This window comes from Astatotilapia calliptera, chromosome 23, assembly GCF_900246225.1.
Source record: "Astatotilapia calliptera chromosome 23, fAstCal1.2, whole genome shotgun sequence".
Lineage (NCBI taxonomy): Eukaryota > Metazoa > Chordata > Actinopteri > Cichliformes > Cichlidae > Astatotilapia > Astatotilapia calliptera.
The window spans coordinates 32,389,134-32,413,490 of record NC_039323.1 but is presented as its reverse complement, the minus strand read 5'-3'; the positions used below and the strand labels follow the sequence as shown (position 1 = coordinate 32,413,490).

At 41.5% G+C, this 24,357-nt stretch overlaps 1 protein-coding gene across 10 annotated transcripts in view; it reads left to right on the top strand.

Annotated features, from left to right (window-relative positions):
- The window catches only part of LOC113016157 (R3H domain-containing protein 1-like), a 53,568-nt gene that overhangs the window by 5,538 nt on the left and 23,673 nt on the right, over positions 1 to 24,357 (top strand). For 7 of the 10 annotated variants that reach the window (XM_026158755.1, XM_026158751.1, XM_026158759.1 and 4 more), the window contains exons 2-9: positions 3,430 to 3,589; positions 9,807 to 9,999; positions 15,692 to 15,709; positions 16,281 to 16,370; positions 21,361 to 21,484; positions 22,565 to 22,643; positions 23,463 to 23,522; positions 23,778 to 23,918. In XM_026158755.1, coding sequence (XP_026014540.1) covers positions 9,847 to 9,999; positions 15,692 to 15,709; positions 16,281 to 16,370; positions 21,361 to 21,484; positions 22,565 to 22,643; positions 23,463 to 23,522; positions 23,778 to 23,918 — 665 coding nt within the window. In that variant the 5' untranslated portion in view covers positions 3,430 to 3,589; positions 9,807 to 9,846. Of the gene's footprint in view, positions 1 to 3,429; positions 3,631 to 9,806; positions 10,000 to 15,691; positions 15,710 to 16,280; positions 16,371 to 21,360; positions 21,485 to 22,564; positions 22,644 to 23,462; positions 23,523 to 23,777; positions 23,919 to 24,357 lie in introns of all 10 variants that reach the window. The other 3 variants (XM_026158754.1, XM_026158756.1, XM_026158758.1) reach the window with 3 other exon arrangements.

Below are 24,357 nucleotides of genomic sequence, written 5' to 3'. Positions count from 1 at the left end.
GCTCCATGAATGTGAGCCAGCATTAGTAGCCTAATTAACTGTTTATTTGATGCCTGGTTTTATTAGACAGGGTGCATGTCATGCTTTAAATGTTTTTTGTGTGTGTTTAAGTTGGCACAACAAAGGGAAATTTTGGCATCCCCCTGCAAAGTGAGAAGAAATCAGCTAAACATAGGTGGTCATTTTTATTTGGACAGCGAGCAGGTGACGGCGCGGTATCTTTGTAACTGTCTGAATAGAGCTCTGGTTACTGTTTTACATCTCTGTTGTTGTTTTTTTTCTGTGTGTGCAATATTTGCAAAAGCTCTTCAGCAGTGATTAACTTATTTTTCAATGCGGCAGAATGCCTGAAGACGCTACTTGCTCCTTTCCTTCTTTTTTTAAAAAAATGTTTAAAAAAATTAAATAAAATAAATTATTGTTTTTGAAATGCTGAGAAATCACTGGCAGATTTTCTTTGAAGCTTCTGAAGGTGATAGCTCGCTGTGTTCTGCCCCTTCTTCCTCCCCCGTTCTCTACCGAGAATAGAGCCGGGGGATAGAGTAGCAGATAGAGGGAGGGAATGAGGGTCCTTCACCTTCAGTTGAGGTGGTTTATAGGCGAGACAAGAGCCCTGATCCACAGAGTGCAGAACAGAGCACAGCGGAGGTGTGGAAAGGAAAGGTCAGCCTTTGCAAAAAACAGAGAGGCTGCGGTGTGTGTGTGTGTGTGTGTGTGTGTGTGTGTGTGTGTGTGTGTGTGTGTGTGTGTGTGTGTGTGTGTGTGTGTGTGTGTGTGTGTGTGTGTGTGTGTGTAAAGGCATAAATAAAATAAGTAGACTGGAGTGTGTTGCTCTCCATCACCAGCAGGCTCTCATACGCTTCACAGTGATTGAGAAATTTCTCATTAGCTCGCCATCGAGCATAATTGTCGCCGAGAGGAGCCCATCAAGATCCCGGTGTGTGATTAACTCGGCTCAGTTGATGGCCATCCGCATGACCCTGCTGTGGGTCCCTCAAGAGTTAATTTGCTACAAGAACACAGAGAATGTTTGCATGTGCGGATATGTGGCTCATGATTAATGTAATGCATTCCTCAATTTGTGCTGTGAACAAGTGGGTATATTTGGGGTGCGTGTGCGTGCGCACGCATGTGCACACGGTCGCCGATATGCCGTCAAATGGCGCGATTAAGGTGGTGCGAAGGGGTGATGTGACACTGAACGATACCTCGGGCAGCCTCTTTAAGGTTGCTGTGCTCTGCGGTGACTGTAATGCCAATGAACCACTCCCTGTCAGCTCCAGCACAATACTGGAGGACACACAGGCAGGCGGAGGAGCTCGACAAGTCCACTGCTGTGTGTGTGTGTGTGTGTGTGTGTGTGTGTGTGTGTGTGTGTGTGTGTGTGTGTGTGTGTGTGTGTGTGTGTGTGTGTGTGTGTGTGTGTGTGTGTGTGTGTGTGTGTGTGTGTGTGTGTGTGTGTGTGTGTGTGTGTGTGTGTGTGTGTGTGTGTGTGTGTGTGTGTGTGTGTGTGTGTGTGTTGTGCTAGACCGTATTATAAGCTGTTGAGCACCTATCAAATGGGGATGTTCCCTTGTCTGTGTCTGTCAAAACATCTTTTGGGTGTGCATTGTTTGCACCAGCATACGGTGTTTACTGCACACACACAGAGGCTCAGTGTGAAGTCCTGAAGCCTGCCGGCTAATCCACGTCTGCGCCGTTCACTCAGCAGCTCTGGTCATAAAGCCTGGAGCGCCCACGGCCAGACTCATCTGCACTGCTGTCAGAGCAACTTTTACACTGTGTGTGTGTGTGTGTGTGATAGCTGCAGGAGCAGGCTCCCTTTTTTTAAAAAAAAATTTTATTCCAGATATTTGGCTGCCACTATCTGCAATGGTTCCAATCAGCACCACTTCTGCTTTGAACTAGGGGGCAAAATCTCGAGCCGCGACACCAAGATGATACTCCCGTCACACACGGACAGGCGTGTAAAAAGTGCAGAGCGCATTTAGAAAGAGATAAAAGCAGGGAGGGGAGGGGGGATACGCGCAGCTCAGAACAAGAAGGAAAGATGATTCAGGTGATTGTGGGTGCAGAGGTGATTCTGGCTACATGACTACAAAATTAAGACTCTCCGAATGGAACAATGTGGAATGCAGTGGAAATGACACTAAGCAATTCATATTTAAGTCAGTGTGCGGAAATATTCTAGGCAGCGTAGGTGGCTCCGTGGTGCAGTTTCGGAGAAAAGCAACACCCATCATCTCAGTCTGTGCGTCTGGCTCCAGGCAGAGATGTCATGAGATGGAAGAATAGAAATTGAGCTGAGATTGCACTCGGCCTCTTATTTTCTTTTTTGGCTGGCACAGAGAGAGCCACACCTTGGCACCGTTAGGTACCAGAGTCAGCGTGGCATCTCGCCCACCTACTTAGCAACAGATTAGAGGAGTTGGGAGAGGCCAAGAGCAATGTGACGGATATGTGGAAGAGGCCTCGGAGTGGGTCAGCTGTAGGAGAATGTCCAGCATGTGGTCTGATGATGCGATTAATCATTTAGCAGTTTGATGGGAAATAAATGGGCAACGGCTCTTTTCTTGCAAAGTGATTTTATGGTCTTATCAGCCAACTGACCCCCCCAAAAAATGAAAACGCAGAACCTTGAACTTTAAGAAATATGGCTGCTTTTCTGACATTTTGCTGACATTTTAAACACCAAATAATCAACCAAATATAACTAGAATATTGATTTGAAATGTAAATGGTAATTGGCGTCAAGTGTAACCTGATGTTTAGCAACTTCATTTAGCAGTTGCACCTGCAAAGTGAGCCGATAAGGTCATATTTTCACAATATAAAAGAGGAACGTAGCGAATAGGGCAGCAGTGTGCATGGAAAAACACTGATTCGGTAATACAGCTGGAATTCTCAATTTCTCTTCTCCGGTATTGTGTCGATATTTCACAGCTGTGTTGTTGTTGTTTTCAGATGTCTGCCCAGCCGGGTTCACCCTGTGGTTCAGCTAGAAAGGAATTTGCTGGAAAATAGAGATTGTACATTAGACGATTTGAAATTTATGTGGCACCAAATGGCAGAGGATTTCTGAGCTGAGAAATGCTATCTTCCCCTGCTGCTCTCTGAATTCCTAATGCTTGGTTTTTACGAGGTTGGCAGGGATGCCTTCTCTTGTTGCCTCTACCGCACTCCCAGTCGCTGTGCTCATCCATTATTTATGGGGCACACGCACGCATAGGCCCAGAAATACACACTCGCCACACTTCTACTGTTTTTTTTTTTTGTTTTTTTTTCTTCCATGGAACACAATATATTCCAGAGTTGCTGACATCCTGACTGCTGTCAGTCCACGTGACCTCAGTGACAGCGTTGCTCCTAACCTCCGACCTCGCTCGCTCTAATGCCACAGCACTAACCCCGTCCCTCTCTCGGTTGCAGGTCTGCAGGGGTCATGAGGGTGTCAGAGGCCCCGCTCACTGTTCAGAGCAGCTGAAGCAGACATGGGCAAAGAAGTCTCGGATGGCATCGGTAGGCTCAGCCTCATCGACTTCACCAGCCACATCCTCCTTTGCCACAACCACCACTGGCTACGCAAGAAGTACGTTTTTGTTTTTTGTTTTTTACTATGCAACCTGAATAGTAAGTAAATTTTCGTAAAATTTGCTCGATACAATGTTTCCACGCATTCGCTGTCACGTGACACTACTGTCCAATCAGAAAGCATAACAAGATGTCGTAACTAAAATAGTCAGGAACACAGAAAGTTTGCGTGTTTCATATATTTGTTTTAGGAATGTGTGCAGTCGTCATCACTCCAAATGTACTTATATAATTGTCTTGACTCTTTTCCACATTTTTTTTATTATTATAAAAACTTAAATCAAATCCAATGAGTTTCTTTTATGGTACTTCCTGCACACAAATTTAAAAAATCTATAGTTGGATGAAATACACTTAACTTGGGCAGCATGGACAATGTTACTATCTTAGTAAATATCTCACTATCATTTCTGATATTATGAATGAAAATGAACATTGACACGGTAGTTTGGTGGAATTTCACGGGGAATAATAAACCACAAGATCAATGAACTGTCACTCGGTGAGAATAAAGTCCTGGAGTATTTCATCATGTCACGCTGACAGAGTACATATATGGATGTTGTTACATATTCTATAGCTGTGCTGTAGTTATAAAAACAGCCTGTGTGTTCATATATATATCCAGGTTTAATAGAGTGTGTATTTCACTGACAGGTTTAGCATAGAAATGTAAATTTTTAACACTGCACAGAACTATAGTGCTACAGTCTGTCATATGATCAATAATCATTCATTACTTACCTGTGTATTTACCTCGTATTATGACCCAATCAATCTGTTATACCCTGACCTTATCCCCTTTTCACCAAAACGTATATTAAATCTATTTTAAGTGATTCTGTACTTAAGTCTTTTTAAAATCAGTGTTATTGATTTTTAGCCAGAAAAACTTTTGACAAATAAGACATGCTTCAAATAAGACATTTCAAATTTACACTCCTCTGAGGAAGGTAAAGTACAACAGATGTTCTAATGATGCTCCAATCGATCAGCTGCAAACCCAAATCATTTCCATTCATGTGTGCAATCTGTGCAGATGAACTAAGTGTCCTGCTTCTGATTTGTAACTATGCATCACAGTGTAGCAGTATGTTGTGCCAACATGCAAATCAACTTAAACATGTTCAGTTTATTATTGATTTATTTCAAGACATTTTTTCATTGCTCTCCCAGTGTCCATCTAAATTCAATGACTTCCAAAGCCTTCTGCTTTTGTGTTGATGCAGTTAGTTAAACTTACAATCTTTAACACTTACTAGATCAAATACTGAGATCTGATCTCATCAACTCTGTTAAGGTTGTTTAAAGTACCCAAAGAAGCTTGAAGCTCGCTGCCAACTGGTGTTTTGGAGCTGTAACTACAGAGCAATGCAGACATGAATAGCATAGCATTAGATGGTAGGGGTGGGGGAATAATCGATACTGTGTAGTATCGTGATATTTTGTTTGCTAATAATGTATCGATACAGGGACAGCAGAAATCGATATTTTGTTACAAAAAAGGTTTTTGTGCTCTGACTTCAGAGCATGTTGATCCTTTTTCTGAGCAAGAATCCTGACATTCCTTCACTGTCCAAATGTGTTTAGCTTTTTTTATGGCAGCAATAAACATGACAGTTTACTTATTTTAATTTAAGACATGTTTTATATTAATTAAGTTTAAAACTTTTTTATTTAATGTAAAATTATATTTTGTTTTAATTTATTTTCAAATTCTTCAGTTGCTTAATGAGCTGCATAGTTTTCATAAATTTCATAGTTCAGAATAGCTATAATTGTACCAGATGGTTGCATTCAGTTAAGTTGGACTAGACTGTAATGCAAACCGTTTAGTTTGTCAACAATAAAACTGACTGAAATGAGAGAAAGACTGAGTGCGAGACTTTGATATTAGATAAAATGAATATTGATAAAGTTTACCTTTATGTACAGAATCTGAATATTGCAAAATATTTTAAAAAATTGCAATAATATCATATCGTGCGTTAAGTATTGTGATAATATCGTATCGTGGGATGTATGGTGATTCCCACCTCTATTAGGTGGACATGTGCTGCAGTTCATTTGGGGTTGGGTTTTAACCTCCCAATCTGCTGCGGATTTCTTCTTCTTTTTAAAGTTTTCCATTGCACAGTAGAAAAAATGGTCTTCTGTGCTGCCAGTTCTGGCTCTTCGAATGAATATACGAATCAGCCAAAGTGAAAACTGAACTCGACGTCAGGACTGGCATGTTACAAATGTATACCTCTGGAAATCTTTAAAACCCTGACACAGATAAAAGACATCAGATTATATGCCCAAGTTGTTGTTTTTCTTTCTTTTATGCTCAGTTTGAATTTGATAGTAATAGTGCACATAGCATTTACAACTTGTAGTCCTTTGTATGTAAAACTAGGGTTGTTAAAAAAACCCTTTGGGGGAAAAAAAACAACTATCAGATTAGATGCTCATTCACGTTAACACACATTAACATTATCCATTTAACAATTAATAATTACCTAATAGCCTAATAGCCACATTAGCCTTTTGCCAGTGATCATTTCGCAAATGGCTTGTGGCTAATAATAAAAACGAAGCGTAAATATTGGTGCTACGCAGCTAACGTTGTCAGCTCTGCCGGTCTGTAATGTTGTAATAGATGGTGTTAATTTAACAGGGTAAAACACAATTTTTGGGCTAAAGTGTCAAGTATCGAGTAGTTTCCTGGGTAACTGTATAGAGTTTCGAGCATCGTTGAAGAATACATAATACATGAAAACTTTGCCAAATTAATTAAAATTTGTATTTTTTCTTTTTAAAAACAGTCCTTTATTTTTTAAACGATGTTTGTTTGTATTGAAATACACATATTTTAAAAAAATGTTGATGTCTGTTTTCGCTCCAACTCATAAAGAGACCAATTTGCTACTCCCTGAATTCTTTAATGTAACACTAAGGACCAAATGATGATCTGTATTACTTATGCAGTCTAAGCATGGGGGATTCTAAACAGGCACACTGTGCAATTACCTCAGCCGTGAGAGACGAGACGGTGAAATTCAAATGCATCAAAGTCTGAAGCCAAATTTAGTCTAACACTCCAGTCCCATGATAAAATGTGTTTGGAAGAATGAGTGATTCGGTGAGGGACAAAATGGCTATCCATCACAAGCCCAGCGCTCGAAAATATCTGTCCAATATTGCAAATCTTCAACAGAGCGACTCAAGAGACTTCACTCATCAAAATGTCAGCAACAGACGCTAAATATTCAAAGCCATGTGCAGGACTCTGGAGTATTAAGCTGTTTTCCTTCAGAATGTGAAAATAATGTAAAGCAGCAGCCGGCATTGCTTTTGTCAAACCTCTGACAGGTCATAGAAATTCAAAATCTGATTCTCCAGTGCCCGGCTAGATTTTTAGCAAAACTCTTAGCCATGCAAACCACTGGGTGAGCGGTACATCCGCCTGAGCTGTGGACCGCTGTAAAAGTCAATTACTTTGACACGGAGGAATTGGATGCCACGTTTTTAAAGAGAGCAGCTCCCTCTTGCTGCCTCAGCTCTTTTGGGATGGATATAAACAATCAAGTCTCAGGCAGCCGCTTTGCTGCTCAGTGATCAGATAGGAAAATTGCTCTGATCACTGCGGGCAAATAGGTTGAACACACACGCAGCCAGTCACGTACACACCCAAGCACAGAGTAAGTGCTGTGATGTGTGCTTCCAGTTTTTGATGTGCAATGTGAATTTGATGAGCCCATTTCTAATTAACCTATTAATCATAGCTCTCATGTACCAGATGTCTACCCTCCCTTCTTGTGAGTCTGTGTATGTTACACACTGCATGGGACCAAGCTGTACAATTAAGGCATATCACCATGAATGAACTCGCACCATGACTTAAAACACGGGGAGGTCGTGGTATTACACAGATGCGTCCTGCAGTGGGCCATAGGTCCAAGGCAACTTATGTTCTGGGATCAGCAACCACGAAGAGGCATTTTATTTTGAAAGGCCTACTTTTTACTCTACGCCACATTAGACTGTAAACACGTGCTCTGCGTTAACAACACACCTACCAACTTTTGCAGCTGTTATCATGATGGGAGTGTTCCTGCTTTGGGCATAACTACAAACAAAGATTTAATTACAGCATTCTTCTTTGGAACATAATATAATACAAAAATCCGTGAGTAAAATCCTTTTATAAAATATAATATAAAATGTAAATCACACCGTATTATGTTTAATTCTAAAAAAAACATCCTCATGTGGGAACTAGAAAGTGTGTTTGCTGATATTCTAAAGCAGCCCCCTTCAAACTGAAACAAACACTATAATATTAATGTGTTTTCTTACAGCACTAAGCTGTGCGCCTGCTGCATCTCGTCCACTCATGCCTATTGTCTCGGGCTGAACAGCTGCAGAGCTGCGAGACAGCGCAAAGAAAAAGTAATGACTGATGACCACAGACTGTGTTGGTGCCACCGACCGCCTGCCCTCCTCTTTCTCCTGCCTGCTACTGCATAGCTCTTTGTCACTGCAGACTTTCTTTGGCCCTTTTATCCAGTCTTTTACATTTATCAAAATGTGCCAGCTTTATGTTTGGTCTCTTTTATGGAGAATTTGCAGGGGAAATCTCAGTAGGTCTGCTCTCATAATAATTGGCATCACTTTCAACACTACACATGTCTAAACTGCATGCAGGCACATTTAATGTGCTGTGTGTCTCAGCTCACCAAAATTATGATTACTTTCTTAAAAAATACTTTATTTTCATCTATTTGAACTATTTTACGATTTTGCTACGCAGCAAGGAGTCGACGAAGATGGAAACATTACAAACGGGTCATTAAAACAAGAGGGATTTAAAAAAAAACAAACCCAAAATAATTCATTCAAAGAAAATGCATTTACATTGCTCATTTGTATGAAAGACAAAGTATTCTTTGTCTTTCATACAAATGTTGGATGTTTTACCAAACTGAAGCCAGCAATATGATACATCCATGTCTGAAAAGTGCTTGGGTTGTCAAACTCAAATCCACTTAAAATGAACTAATGGCTGAATTCCAACCATCCAATAATACTATTAGTAACACCTATGTTTGTTCTGCAGTAACTCAAGCTACCCATCATGGACAAAGTCAATTACAGTATGGCTCCATATTGCACCCACATACCGTCGGTGCAGTTATGTCTCCTGCTGCATTGTTGCTTTGTTTTTCAAAATAATATCCACAAGGCAAACTTTCATTACACAGCACTTTTTAGACAAGAATGCAGTGGATCTGATCTAATAACACAAAGTAAGTAAGTTTTATTTATTACGACACAGAATATAGCTACTGCAACAAAGGAAATAATTTAATGTGCCACAATGCAGTACTAATACACTTATTACTTTTGTATACTCTTATATGCTGTTGTTATTTACCTTATGTTTTTTAAATGTACACATTTTTCCATGGCGTTTAATAATAATGATAATAATGATGATGATAATGATAATTCTTTCATGTTTTATTTATAATTATTAAAATTGTGTGAACTTTTTGTCTTTCCCAGTCGGCGTAAAGATTGAGGAAGGTCTCTACAACTCCTGAATCTTAGTGTCATTGCATGCCATCACTAATTTAGTATGTAAACAGTTGATAATAATTCTAACACTTATCTTTCGAATGAAAATTTAAATGAACATAGCATGATGAAAAGTGAGAGAGAATATGTCTGTAAAGGTGTTGGCATTAGTTTTTTGCCACGTCAGCTCTCTTGACCAGAATTTGCAGTTAATAAAAATTTTTTAAAAAATCAACAAAAGACACCATTGCAAAGGTAAAAAAGTTGTTGGTTTAACAAAATGTAAAGTACCTCTAGATTTAGTCATGCTATGTTAGCTCTCCTGCTAGCAAATGGTACTCTGTTACTGACACATTATATTGAACAACACACACAAAGTTAACATAATTGAATAGATCAGACAATTGTCACTACGCCCAATTTACCTTTTTGTGTCTGAATCAGCCACTACTGTTGTTGTTTTTAAAGAGCTGATATAATAAAAAAATATATAATAAAATTCTGTATAATCTGTGTTTCAAATTTAATAAAAATACTTTGAAATGATGGCGTCTAGCTTCTTGTTATTTGGAACTTACCCTTCAAGCATAATCATCCGAACTTCTTTCTCTCCCAAAGATGCTAGCTCTCATCGACACATTCCTGTCTTTCAGGTCCTCTGTATTTGCCAGCATCTCCCTGTAAGACTTTGCAATGAGAATGTCTGATAACGTCGACACTGAAACAATGAAGGTTTCCGAAGCCGCCGAACCCGCGTCATCTGCAAAAGACGCCAAGACTGAGGTGTCTGACCAGAGCCAGAACAGCAGAGATGAACATGGTTGCAACAATAAAAAGGACATACAGGTAAAGAATGCTGATTTATGTTCAACCTTAAAACGTGTCAGTAACAATTCTTCCATATCTGTGTGACTGTAACATTTAATTTTAGAATTATGGACTGCACAGCGATAGAAACACTGTTTTGGTACACCGGGTGTTTCTGTGAAAGTGCTGTAATGAAATGTAAAGAAGTGCTTCCATGTGCAAACACAGTGCAGAGCAGATACCTGAGTAGATTATCTTGTCAGTAGCATTATATCCTCATCGCGTACGACTCTGGATACTGTGACTACAAAAAGAAAGCAGCAAAAGTTTGTTACTAATAGCAGGGAGTCAAACATTCAGCACTACAACCAGACTGACAAAGAATCAGAGCCTTCATGAGTTTCTTCACAAATAAAACATTTATAAGCGTTATAACTAACTATCTGAAGTAATTTCTTCCTTTAGATCCTCAACATGTCTATTAGACCCCATTCCTACGACAGTGTTCAAAAATATTTACCATTAATAGATGTTACATTTTTAATACGATCGGTTTATCTTTATCAAAAAGGTTGCGTATGACAGGCTTTCAGGGTTGCACAGTTTTCCGTTTCAATGGTTTGAATTAAACTATTACTTAAAAATCTTTTACTTGATCCAGGTCTCTTAGTTATGGACTAATATCCAAAATCCTTTCATTTCAATTGTTCTTGAAAGAGTAGTTGTTAAAAGATTTCTGGATAATACAGAAATGGGACAGGTGGAGGTTAGAAATGACTTTCTTCTCACAGTGAGCTCATATCTGTGCTTCTCCCAATGGTTACAGTGTTTAACTACAGAGATTGGTATTAAAGGAAATGCACTGCAATAATTGGAATCATAGATAGATGTGTGCTAACATGAAAGTTAGCCAGGGTTCCACAGGGCTCTGTGCTGGTACCACTGCTTTATACGTTATACTCTTCTCAGAACAGAAAAGTTGGAAACAGATACTTAACTCTGGATCATGGCATTAACTTAGCATCCAAAAGACTTTGAGAAATCTTGGGAGGCATTTTTGATCGTGTCCTTCAATGCAGATGTTAAACAAATATGAATCGTTGCTGAATATCTCTAACATGTAAAAACATACTTTCTAGGGCTGATGCTGAAAAACTAGCTCATGTTTTCATTACTTAGGCTGGAGTACAGTGGTCCATTATTATCAGGTTGTACTTGCTTGTAGAGGTCTCCTCCAGAATACTATAGGATCTTTACCTTACGAGATAAAGTGCCTTGAAGCATTGTATAAATAAAGTTGAATTGAATGAGCACTAATGTGAAATGAAGTGTCAGTTTCACAGTGTTTTGGTAGACTGGAGCCTCAATAAGCTGAGGACACTTACCTGACAACTTCAGCAAAGTCTGTCATTTCTTTTCCACACCTCGTTTCCATGAAAATTCAGTAGCAGTCAACGTCGAACACCAACTGCCCTGGGCATCTTCTGTCACCTGCGGCACTCCCAGCCTTTTCAGCGAGGAAATATTATTTCTGAAATGTATAATCGGCGCAGACAGAAATAATAATGCAGGGTTCAACTCTGCCTCAGCAGCACTGAGGTCAGTCATAGTGAGACTCTTCACTGCTGTCTACCTGGCTGCTGAGAATTGTTAAAGTTGTTAAGAAGTCACGGATCTTCCACAGGAGACATTAAACTGGTTATCTACTGAGGCTTCAGGAGAGCTGAGAACACTTTGACATAAACTGCTAATTAATAAGGTCTTTGTCATTGCAACATTGTGCTTTGGGGGTGCAAAAAAATTAGCATTTGTTAATTTAGAGCAAAAACTGGCTCTGACAGGTTTTCCTCACAGAGGAATGCACACTAAAATCTAAATGGTGAAACTGTGAAATCTCTTCTTGTGTGGTCAAAGAAGCAAAATCCAGGAAAGACGAAGGATTGTCTCTTTGGCTGCTGCCTAAAAATAGGATTCAGGCCAATCTGGCCTTGTGGTTGGAGGAGGGGAGCGCGAGGGAGTCAGGCAGGCAGATAATCGGGGCTCAAATCCAGGCTTATCTTCCAACTTCCTGCGCCTATGTTACCCTGAGGAACAGAATGACACCAGCATGGGGGAAGCAGCATGGGAGAGAGGAGGAGATACAGGAGGAAGAGGGAGGGAGAGACGTGTGGAGAGGTTGTAAGAAGGAAGGATTAGGGAGAGGAAGAAGGTGGAAGAACACGAGAGACACGGTGTTGGAGAATGAAGGAAAGAAAGGAGAGCAGAGGCGAGACAAGAAAGTAGCAAGAAGATGAAAGTAGAGGGACGATTTCTCCTCCTTAAATTATTTTAATCCACCACAACAAAGAAAGAATTTCAGCTATCAGCTCAAAAACCCCAAAATATATTTAGCCAAAGTATTGACTATGTTTGAAACTAGAAGGCAGCTTTTGAAGCCCAAAATGCTCTTTTTGGATTAAAAAGTTGACTTCATAAGCAGTAAATTGGTCCAATTGTACAATCCAGTTCATCCACTCATATATTTTGCTGCTGTAGCATTGTGTGGTCTGGTATGACCATTAGCTGAGTGACTCTGCTTCATGTCACCTCTACAAATGTAGGCTACTTGCGATTGTGCTGCTTTTTCTGTTTTGTGTGTTATTTTCTTTTTTGCCTTTTCCTCTCCCTGATGTAGTGATTTTATGGTTACTGGAATGCCGGGATATGCTGACGGCACTGACACAGCCGACCTTTCCGCTTGTAATTTCCAGCGGTGGAGGAGGTGAAGCTAATTCCGCTGCTCTGTGTAAGGGCATCGGTTAAATGCCTGAAATGTTCATTGTGAGAGGAACGGGTGGGGGAAGAAATGAGGGAGAGGACAGCGGTACCTTAAACGAGGCGAGGCGGGGGTGGGTATGGCGGCATCGGGGGGCAGGAATGCGTTCCGACAGAGGTAAAAGAGGGTGACTTTGCCACCATCTGCCTCCAGCTCTCCAGCTCTGTCCTCTGCGGCAGGACAGGTGGCTGGTGGCCGCCCTACTTCTGCTGACTTCAGCCCTTTCCCTCTCTCCCCCCGCTTTCCCTTTCCTTTATCTCCTGGCGGCATTGTTCATTCCCCACCGGCCCCACACCGCTCAATTAGCCGGTGAAGCGGTGCGCTCACGGTCCCTGACCACCCTCCACCCCCGCTACCCTCTCCTCCACATCCATATTACCTGATATAGAAAAGGGGCACGGCAGGTCACAGGCGTTGGAAATAGGCAAACAGCGGCCCTCGAGCTCAGTGAGGGAGGGGATAGGTTGTCCTTTTGATTTTTAGAGGACAGGTGGGAAGGACAGCGTTAGTGTGTGTGTGTGTGTGTTGGGATTAGGAAACAGAGGACTGGGCTCTGTTACAATTTACACTGAAATGGCTCCTGCCAGGTCTCCCCCTCCCTACCTTTTCCCTCCTCCGCTCTTCCCTTTACGTGCTACTGAGAGACCTTCTGTTTACACACACACACACACACACACACACACACACACACACACACACACACACAGAGCCACCAGTGCGTGAAGCGCAGAGGCACCGAGCTGTCTCACACACTAGTAGGCGGGCGGCCTCTCTCTGCTTTCTGCACCTTACATCCAGCGCCTGCTTTCACGTGACAGCTAAATGGAGCAACGAACAAAACTGACCCGAATCCCTCACAGCCAAATGTCTGGCTTTTGTTTTCTGCGGCATCTTGCTAAGAGAGAGTGTGTGTGTGTGTGTGTGTGTGTGTGTGTGTGTGTGTGTGTGTGTGTGTGTGTGTGAAAGGAAGGGGTCCTGCAGTGCAGCCACTTTGGTAGCATATGCTATCCAGAAATTAATTCATTGCTCCCAGTAAATGATTATCTATCCATTATTTATCCAGAGAAAGTCTGTGATTTGGCCAAGGGTTGAGCAGACACTTTAACAATAATGAACACACAATAGTGCAGAATTTGGAGATAACGTATCAAGGTCAGAACTTCAGTGCAGTCACTAAGCTGATGCAGATTCTCACAGATGTTAGTCAGATGGTCTACAATCTACAGAAAGACTGAAATGGTCACATTTCAGTCTTTCTGTAGATTGTTCCAGCAAAAAGGAAAAATGAACCAGTCCAAGGACAGAGTGAGTGTTTCCCTTAGCATCACATCATATTTGTGATATAGCAAGGCAAACAATATAACGAGTATGGGTACATATTTAAATGTTTTTATTGATTAACTCATTCACTGCCAGCCATTGGCAGTGAATGAGTTAAACCCATTGACTCATTCACTGCAATTGACGGCTATAGACGTCAATGGTAGTGAATGAGTTAATAAAAAAAAATTTAAAAAAAGCCAAAACCTATATTTTGTCACTGAATTTGGCTGCAAGGCTGCTGCTTTTGCCGTATGCTCTTCTTTGGACAGACTTCAGCTTCATCAGCTTGGACGTTCTTCAGCCTTGGTGGTTGGCTAGCCTGGTTTCTGCTTAGATTGGCCCTTAAGCTCGTGTTGGAACGAGGACCACCATCGCCAGCTGCTCTTCAAGTTGTAGTCTGTCTAATTGTGAGAAGAGAGACTGGAAAAAGCTGATTGACATCGAGACCAGCAACAATTACAGCCTGGACTATAAAGACTATCACTAATTCTAGACTGTAAAGACTGGAGCTAGCTGGTTTGCAACAACTGAAGTTTCACCATAAGACGGGAATAGTTTGAAAAGTAGATTGATTTTGTTTAGTTCATCCACGATAACAATGCAATCAGCAGCCTCAAACAAAAATAAACTTGGATGGTTATGAATATACCCAGGCCACCCAAGTGAGGGTATGTGCGAGAACCACTGAGATTTATCTTTATGAGCCAATCAGTGAGAGAAACTCGAACCATGTAGACGCCCACTGAGCAGCAGCATACAAAGAACAGGGGTATATCCCCTTTCTGTAACCACTCAATATCCAGCTACTTTAGGTGTTTCCTAATGAGCAGATCACTCTAATCCAATAAAGGTTAAAGAAAAAAGTTGCCTGAGGGATGAAATGGGATTTACTCCTTTAAAAAAAAGAAGCAAATTTCATCTTAAACATGAGGTTTTCAGTGAGCATTTTAAACGACACGCTCTGGTCAGTTATCACGCCTAAATATATAATGACCATCTCGACTTCAGCCCCTAGCGCAGTTTCAGAAAGATTAGATGCTGTTTGAGAGCAGCATATACTTGTATTTTCTTGCATTTAACACCAGCTTAAGTTCAGTCAAATGAGACCGAACAGCATCAAAGACTGAGTGCAGTAATTCAGGGGTTCATATAGCAGATGATGATGATGGGATGCAGCATTAGATAAAACGACCACACATGCTGTATAAATGGAGTGCTAATATAAAAACGGTGATTGCTTAACTTGAGATTTTCATTTAATATCTTTTATTTTCGCAGACTGGTGTCAGCACATTTTGTTCTGTGCTCTTTAAGTTTTTTTTTTTTTTTTTCTTCAGCCTGCGAACAGACATTAAAAAGACATCATAGAAACTGAAACCTATGAATTGTTTGGAGTTGCTCAAGCTCTAGAAGTGCACCCATGCACAAAATGTAGGCCACTCATATTTAATTCAAATATCATTTGTTACTTTCTTTCCCCCCCAAAAAAAGTCTTCCCCCTCCCTTTTTTTTTTTTTTTTTTTTTCCCAAGCATCTGTGGTTTGTTTGATTTCATTTTCCTTTCCCTGCACCCCCTCCCCTACCTGTGGACAGCCTGTGAAGTACTCTAAGGTACGGTACTCTCGACATGCATGTTGCGCACGGATGCTCCGACCTGTCTCGTGCACTTGACTTGCGTTGTTTGCTTGGATTGAGATGGAAGTTGTACCCGTGTTACCTGTCACGCAGATGTCTGAAATGACTTTGCTGCAATGTGTTGAGATGCCGTCACATGACTGATAGCAGAGGCTGTGATGTGAATTATGAATGAGAATACGGCTAGTTTGGACGTTTCTTTTGTGCTTGCTGCATTGATGTTTCCTGTAGAAAAATGTGAGAAAGCTTGAGGTTTTTTTTTTTCCCTTTTGTTTTTTTTAAACTTAAGTTCCCTCTGATCAGGTTATTCGAGAAGTTATAAGAAGCTACAATCTTAGCAATGAAAAGCTTAGTCACTCGGGGAAAACTTGTGTCTGCTGAAATGTGAATTATTGGATCTGTGTGACATGCTCGTAAGAATTGATTGTGCTCGCTGGCTGTTTCACTTTGGCTTGTCACTGTGATGTGTGATGAAATTGACACAGGTATGTATGTGCATGGATTTAACTGTGCCCACCTACTTGCACCCCTCTCCTTACCCCCTTAGTCCAACACCAGGCTAAAGCTCGTGCGGAGCCTGGCGGTGTGTGAAGAGTCGTTTCCTTGCCCTATTCCTGAGCCTTCAGCAGCACCCCAGGTAAAGACCTCCATGAAACCAGCGTCGCACATTAGAGGCGTGCCAGTTTGGACCATATATTGTGGCACTACCTGAGTAGTATCACGAACAGTTTGTTCATTTTTATTGTAATTGTAGCTGTTTTTAGATGGCGTTTTTCCATGATGAGGTCAAATGAAAACACAAGGGTCTCACATGCCCACCCTAGTGCTAACACACTAAGCTAATATTAGCAAGTCAACCTACTTGGTAACAACTAATGGTTCTGCTGACTGTCGTGTCAGAAGGAATTTTGCTTTAATGCTAAATAAGAAACAACGAAGCTGTGCTTTTGCAGAGATGCTAGTCTGTCTCCTCAACTTTGTTTCACGGCGCATGTGTGTTAGTGAGCCGTTTATAACTGACTGAATGAGTTACAACTAAAGAAAAATGGTTAAAAAGAGGCAGGCGAATTAGTTCATACCATTTTAGCCGTTTAGCTGATATCCGTCCACTTAGGTTCACTAATTGCAGCAGGCTAAACCATTTATAGCTGTATGTGAACGAGATTCTCCCACTGCTGCAGCTTATGCTCTTTATCTTCACGCTGATAATGGGAAATAAACTCGCCAGCATGCGAGTGCCTCGTTCTTTCACTGGTGTGTGTGTGTGTGTGCGTGCGCGTGTGTGCGTGCGTGTGTGTGTGCCTGTGCGTGTAAATGGAAGGTGGATAGCGCTACATTAACCCCGGGCCCCTGCAGCAATGGTATCTGTTATCCACAACAGAGCAATCGGATTATGAAGAAAATCACCCAACTCTGTGCTTCAGGATTGTACGCACACATTTATCCGCGCAGGCTGGTTTCATCCCTGTCAGCTGTATTTGGTGTAGTAAGTGTGAGACAGTTCATTGCCTTTACACTTAGATTTAGGAGCTTGCATATAGCTGTTGCCCTGTAGAACTGTAGTTGATCAGATCATCATTCTCACCTAGCAAAGGTCTGTTGACCCGGTAAGTTTAAAAATAAGGCCGTCAACTTCCTGTCCTGTCCTGGCACTTGGATCTCTTTTCTGTTGCAAAGTTGTGGCGGCAGTCTTGCCAATTTAGACCTTGTAACATTTACTCATCGCTCTGAGGTCAGCACGAGTCTGATTTTATGTTTTTACATTAACATAAAGGCACTCACAAGATTGCAGCGTGTATGGAGCCCACACACAGTGCTTCAACAAACTCCTCTCATTAGTTTTCCTCATTCAGTTAAACTACACTTTAGAAATTTCATTACGCTGAAGTCTTCACCATGACTTAAAGAGGCTGTTACAGATCAGATTAACAGGGTTCACTAGTAGTGAAAATAATGCTGGTTTTGACAGAGCTTTAAGAGCTCAGGTTAGCTTGTTGCTTTCAGCTGTTTCTGGAAGTCTTTCTTCAGAGCAAAGAGAGTTGAACACATTCCTGACACATGGAGGTAACTTCATTAATAACTCCTAACTTGATTCTTCAGATAACCTTTATTAGTCCCACACGTGGGAAATTTGTTTTGTCACAGCAGGAAGTGGACAGTGCAAAAGTTATGAGGCAAAAATTAGAATACAATAAGAATAAATACAGTACACAACTGTACAGAATAGAATAAAATACTATATACAGTAGAATAAAATAAAATAAATATACAATAAGATAAAAATAGAATACAAATACTATATACAACTGAGTAAAAATACAACGATGACAGAAAGGATTATTGCACTTAGTATTATTGCATATGTATGGATGTGTGTGCTTGATCAGTTAAAGTCTTTATTATGGAGTCTGACAGCAGTGGGGAGGAAAGACCTGCGAAATCTCTCCGTCCCACACCGTGGGTGCCGCAGTCTCCCACTGAAGGAGCTGCTCAGTGCTGTCACAGTCTGCTGCATGGGTCTTGATCCTTTTTGATTTATTCATTGATCTGTTGACATAAAAGCAACTTTGTCATCGCATATTGTCATTTAATGTCTATGGCAGTGGTGTCCAAACCCAGGCCTCAAGGGCCGGTGTCCTGCAGGTTTTAGATGTGTCCTTGAGCCATCGCAGATTATTTAAATGGCTCAATGACCTCCTCAACATGTCTTGAAGTTCTCCAAAGGCCTGGTAATGAACTAATCATTTCATTCAGGTGTGTAGAACCAGGGTGAGCTCTAAAACCTGCAGGACACCGGACCTCGAGGCCTGGAGTTGGCCAAGCCTGGTCTATGGTCTTTGGTTGCCGCACCACAGCTAGTTGCTTCCTCTGTGGCCCTTTAGGGGTGAGGTGGATTGATTATACTTCCTGTTATTTTCTGTAACAGGTGGATACTGGATGCTAGTAAACATAAAGCAGGTTTCACAGAAGTCTGTGTTCACCATTCTTCAGGCTGCGTAAATGCTCGAGTTCAGACAGTTTTCGCTGTTGTCAGCTCTGCGTGATGTCATGGAAAGTGGTCAACCCTAATATGGTCATCTCAGACAGCTCTGCGTGTGAATCACAAAAAAGAACAGGATGAAAACTGAGGGCTTGCACCAAGGCCCTGTTGTAAGGATTAGGAATAAGTACATTATTTTGAACTGTTTGTCCTGTAAACTTATTCTAGTACAGTCCAGTGGTAAAAATACAGTGGTAAATAGCGTAAACAAATAGCGTAATAGGCCCTGTTTAAACTTAAAAAGCAACAAATTGTTTTGAAATATTTTTAGTTTGAGATAAATTTAAGAGAGAAGTTCACCAATCTTGGTTTTATTGATATCCAAAGAGATAATTGGGATAACTTTCCCACATGTAAGCTATAAATCATAGTATATCTAGAGCCTCATATGAAGATATATAAAGTTTAATTCTAGCATAAGTTATAATTGTAAGCATACTCTGTTAATAAAGAGCAAAGTGCTCTCTTTAAAGACTGTAAGTCACTGTGAATTCATGTTTCATCAAGCCCAGTTTAATGTAGTCTGATGCCTCAGCCCAGCTTGTTAAGCTACAGGGCCACTTGCCTTGAAAGTGCTGACCTGGGATCAGTTCTTCATTTCAGCCCATTACAATTGAGTAGATGGACCTCTGATGCTTGATTAGCGGCCTTCATCTGACAGCTGTGATTAAATACCTGGCTGCAGCCGTCTGATGAAAACATCACATCATCAAAACAGAAAGCGCGGAGCTCCAGCAGCGAGCCAGCTGCTGCTTTGCTAAATCGACGCTTCTTTTGCGCCATATCTCCGGGCAAAAGCCCCCTCCCGTCAAACTTTACCCATTACATGCCGCTCTGCACAGCTCCTGGCAGACACACGCTCACGCACATTTACACACAGGTGTATCTGTTCCAGGCATTTCAGCCAGTCAGCACCGAGCTCCATAACCAGAGGGCGGTGTTATTCCCACAACGGTCTCGCATCGTCTGCACTCACACGATGTCCTGTATTACTGTCATCAATCATGTCGAGGAAATTACAATTTCCACACGTCAGCTACAGAGAGCTGTGGCACGCTCTAATTGAATACTCCTGATATTTCCCCTGCTCCCGTTATTGCCCCCGGAGTCGAGACTCCTTCTGCGACAAACTAACCTAGAGGGGTGAGGTAATGCAATAAGGAGAGAAAGAAGGGGGGAAAACACATTAGTATGAGTGCTGATTCTCAATCAAACTCTTATGATCATCCAATCCAAGCGTGTCCCATTGTTCACAGTTTCAAATTACTGTCTCTACTGTCAGGTAGTAACAAAGGCCCGTGTGGATCTGTGGACAGTCCAAGACGTCGCTGCTTTCTGTAGGAAAAACAAAAATCTACGTCTGCCCTTACATTGTTGGCCCGCTTGTCAGCTCCAATCAATGGCCAATATTTGGGGGTGGGTGGGTGGGGGGGCTCTGAATGCACTTTTTTTTTTCAGGTTTTTTTTGTCTCCGAGTGACAGCATGTTCATTATATATTCACAAGACCATCATTTTCACGCTGTTTTCCCTTTATCTCGAGGTAAATGGATGTCAGGAAACAAATGAGGCAGCTCGCAACAGCTGCACATCAACCAGGCGGCTTCCATGTGATGCCGAGGGTGGCATTAAGCAGCAAACATCAGCGCTTCTCACCGGGAGGGGGGAAAAATGTTTTTGCTTTGACAAACCCACCCAGACGAACACACACAGACACGCGCTTGAACTTGCTGTCACTTCCACAGCACACAATCCTAGACTCATTTTCGCTTTTTCCCCAGTCTCGCTCAGGCAATTAGTCAGCCACGTTTCTCATTAGCATATTACACTTTCACATACATTCGGAGCGTCTTAAAACGAAGGCGAACGCGGCGTCTCATTATCTTGCTCCGCAGCTGTTACGGGGATCAAACTTGTGACCTTTCTCGGTTATGAGCTGCTCTCCCAACGCTAGGTCACCCCTCGCTCGCTCTCGTTCATTCATCTCGCTCTCACAGATTCTCTGATGTTAGCTTTCCACAGTTGTGTGTAATCCACTTACAGAGCGCTGGCAGTTCTTCTCCACTGTTCAACTTCCCTTTCAGCCTTGCCTGAAAAGCAAATCAGATACTGCTCTGAATGTGTGTGTGGTGGAGAAGAGTACGACTGAGGTAAACCAAGCCCATGTTAAATAGATTTAAATTAAATAAAAATCCACACAGTCATTTTAAAGAATCCTTCCAGTTGGAGGGGGATTATAGCTAAAACCTCTTTCTGCTGGATCGTAAGGAAGGAAATGCTGCCTTGTTTAATTTCAGGCTCCAGCTCAAGTTCTGTTCAGGTGGTTTAAGAAAAACAAGCTAATCTGTCTCTTAGTTATTTGAAACACCTTTACTTCCAAGTAAACAGGTTTCCATTACAGTGGTCGTCCTATTCTGTAATTAACCCAGAATTAAATGCTTGTGTTTGACGTCCTTTTCTAGATTAAGGTCTCATGTCTGCTCACGGTCACATCTAGCATTTGCGGGGCATTCAGTTTTCCTATTTCTTTTTCCTTGCAAACCACCTGGTTTCACGCAGCTCCTCAGTTATATTTTCCTGTGTGAACAGGATGGGTTCCTACTCCAGCCCTTTGAAAAGGAAGAACGAGCTGCACAAGTCCAAGCCGAGAAAGAAGAAAACTACGACAAGGCGGACAAACCAGAGAAAACGCAGAAAAAAATGCTGTCGAGAGGTGAGAAATGTTTGTTTTTGCCGTTTTGGAAACGAATATCTACGCTCCAGTTACACTTCAAAATGAAGACCTGTCACCGTTTCCATCAACGCTTTAGCTTTTCTTTATATCCTAAACACCTGAGGCCTCGTTTATAAACATTGCTCCAAAAATGTGAGTTTATATATAGAAACAAACTAAAGAAAACACATACATGTGAAGACGAGCCGTGACAGCACTGTGGTGAGAGTGTCATTGGCAAACTATTGAAATGAAGCCAAATGCGTTAATGATACTTATCACACAATCCGTGTCACTCAGCCAAATTACATTCTTGTAATAATTATATCCTTTACCATGTCACCAGGAATATCCAATCCTCCACCTTTCTTTTTTCTGGCTCTGTGTCCTCCAGTTTGTCCAAAAGCACTTCTCCATTTTAAATGATATCTCATTATAGGCCAATAATTGGCGTGATTCAGTTAATTGCGACAAGCTCAAGGTGTGAAGCAATTATATGGATTCCCACAGGCGCATAAAGGTGTCTGCTTCCCTCTGTGGAGCGACACCACTGATGAGGCAGCCTCCAATTATAGAAACCAGACACCCACTAAGGGGATTGGGCTCCAGCGTCCCCCTCGACTCCCACTCACGAGTCTAATTCTTTTGTTGGTGCACAGGAACATGTTTTTCATTGTCAACTTTGTTACCCGACCACTTCTTCATTTCTTAAATGCTGGCAGTGCTCACAGCTTCATACAAGCTGGCAGCAGATCCCCCCCCCCCCCCTCCTAAATATCAGTCCCACTAATAACCAATCAAACGGCATCACGTTGAACGATGTCACCCTCAGTGGTGGTTTCCTGTGTCAGGCGTGCAGTTTGGCTTTTTAGGTTTTCCCACACGAATAGGTGACTAATTTGCATATTAATATTACAAATTTCTTTAACTGTCATTAATTTGGATAGTTGACAGAGTGCATCATTTTAAGTATCTTATTATTCATTGCAAGAAAATTACACTCTGGTAAAGTTAGTTTGGTTGGATTTGTTAGGCGTTAGCCTCGTTCAGTGAATCGGGGTGTGTGTCTCCTTTTATCAGATTCCAGTCAAGACTATACAGATTCAACTGGGATAGATCTCCATGAGTTCCTGGTCAACAAACTGAAGGGCAACCCCAGGTGAGTTTAGGATACGTTAAAAAGTTGATGTTAAATATTGAATGTCAGGGGCTCACAGACCAGTCATGGCAAAATGTAAAATCTGAAGTGTGATCCTTTCAGTGGTTTTATGTTACGTATGTTTTCACTTGCAGAGATATTATAATATTGGTAGCTTTGTCTGTGCTGGGGATTTCTATCTCGGCAGTGCTAAGTCCAAAATGGAGGAAGCCGTTGTAGCTGTTATTAGTTCGTGTGTCACGCTGACCCGTTTTATGTAACCTCCTCTGCTGCACAGAAGTCATGAGACATGATTCAGTGTTACAAATATACAAGGGTTCAGTAAACATGAGTTTCTGTAGAGTCCCATAACAAAATGTTCTGGAGGGAAAAGGCACAAGCAGGAAAAATAAACACAATCTTTAGAGAGCATTTATAAGTGATTTGCGTTAGCATGTACCTTGCTTGCTGAAACAACAGAACGGTGGTCTTTCAAAAGATCAGGAATTGTTTTCTTTTCAGCCACACTGACTGTTGTTCTCTAATTTAAGCAAAGATAGATCGCTGAAATAATTTTGCTCATTGATTTTGAACAAAACAAATGATTAGTTCATGTTTTACTAAACGAAGAGGAAAACTGATTCTGTGTTCTTGAATAATTAATACAGCCACTGTTTCCCTGCTAGCTACAGTGTTAGCATTTAGCTAACATTCTTAATGTCTACTTGACTACATCAATAAAATGTAAACATTGTGTAAAGACAGAGGGACAGAGGGATAACCTGAGAAATGGAAAGATATACTGACTTCTCAGACGGTCTTGTCTGTTTCATTTCCTAGGGATCGAATCATGCTGCTGAAGTTGGAACAGGACATCTTGGATTTCATCAGCAATAATGAGTAAGAAATGAATGAAAAGCACTTCCTGTCCTTACCAAACTCACCAGAGCACCTGGTTTTACTGAGTTAAACACATTTAACCAGAGATAGAGGGCTTTGAGTGTCCCCACAGTGACCTCTGAAGTGCAAAACAGCCCCAAAAATGACATCTATTCAGGATGCTGAATGCAGCTTTAATCCCCCCACTCATTGAACCTGGCGTTGGGACCTTTTGTGTTAATTGTAATGTTGTAATTTCTTTGTGTTTACCTGTAGAAGTCAAAAGAGAAAGTTCCCACCCATGACGCCCTACCACAGGATGCTGTTACATCGAGTGGCGGCCTACTTCGGCATGGATCACAACGTGGACCCCAGTGGGAAGTCGGTGGTGATCAACAAAACCACCAACACCAGAATGTGAGTGTCCTGGAGGTGTTTGCTATTTGAATTTAAGTTGTTAACTAGGGCTGGGCCATATCATACCGATCACGGTAATACCGGTATAATGTTGGGCAACGATAAGAAAATGAAATATCGCCATAGAATATGGGTAAAACGCGCACACGCAGTGCCTTTGTTTTCATACGCACATGGCGGCGACGCAGAATGAGAAGAGCGAAAGCGGATCGTTGAATGAAACGGATGAACCAGAATTGGTTTGTAAAAATGCTGCAACTTCAGTGGTGTGGAACTGGTTTGGCTTTCGTCCGTCAGATACACATCACAGTACTATTTTTGGTAGCGCATGCTAGCGAGCCGTCGTTATATACCGTGTTTTTTGGAAAATACGGCACACTTAAAACCCTCATGCTCCACCTCATGATGCTTAATCGACGTAATCAACCTTAATTTGATG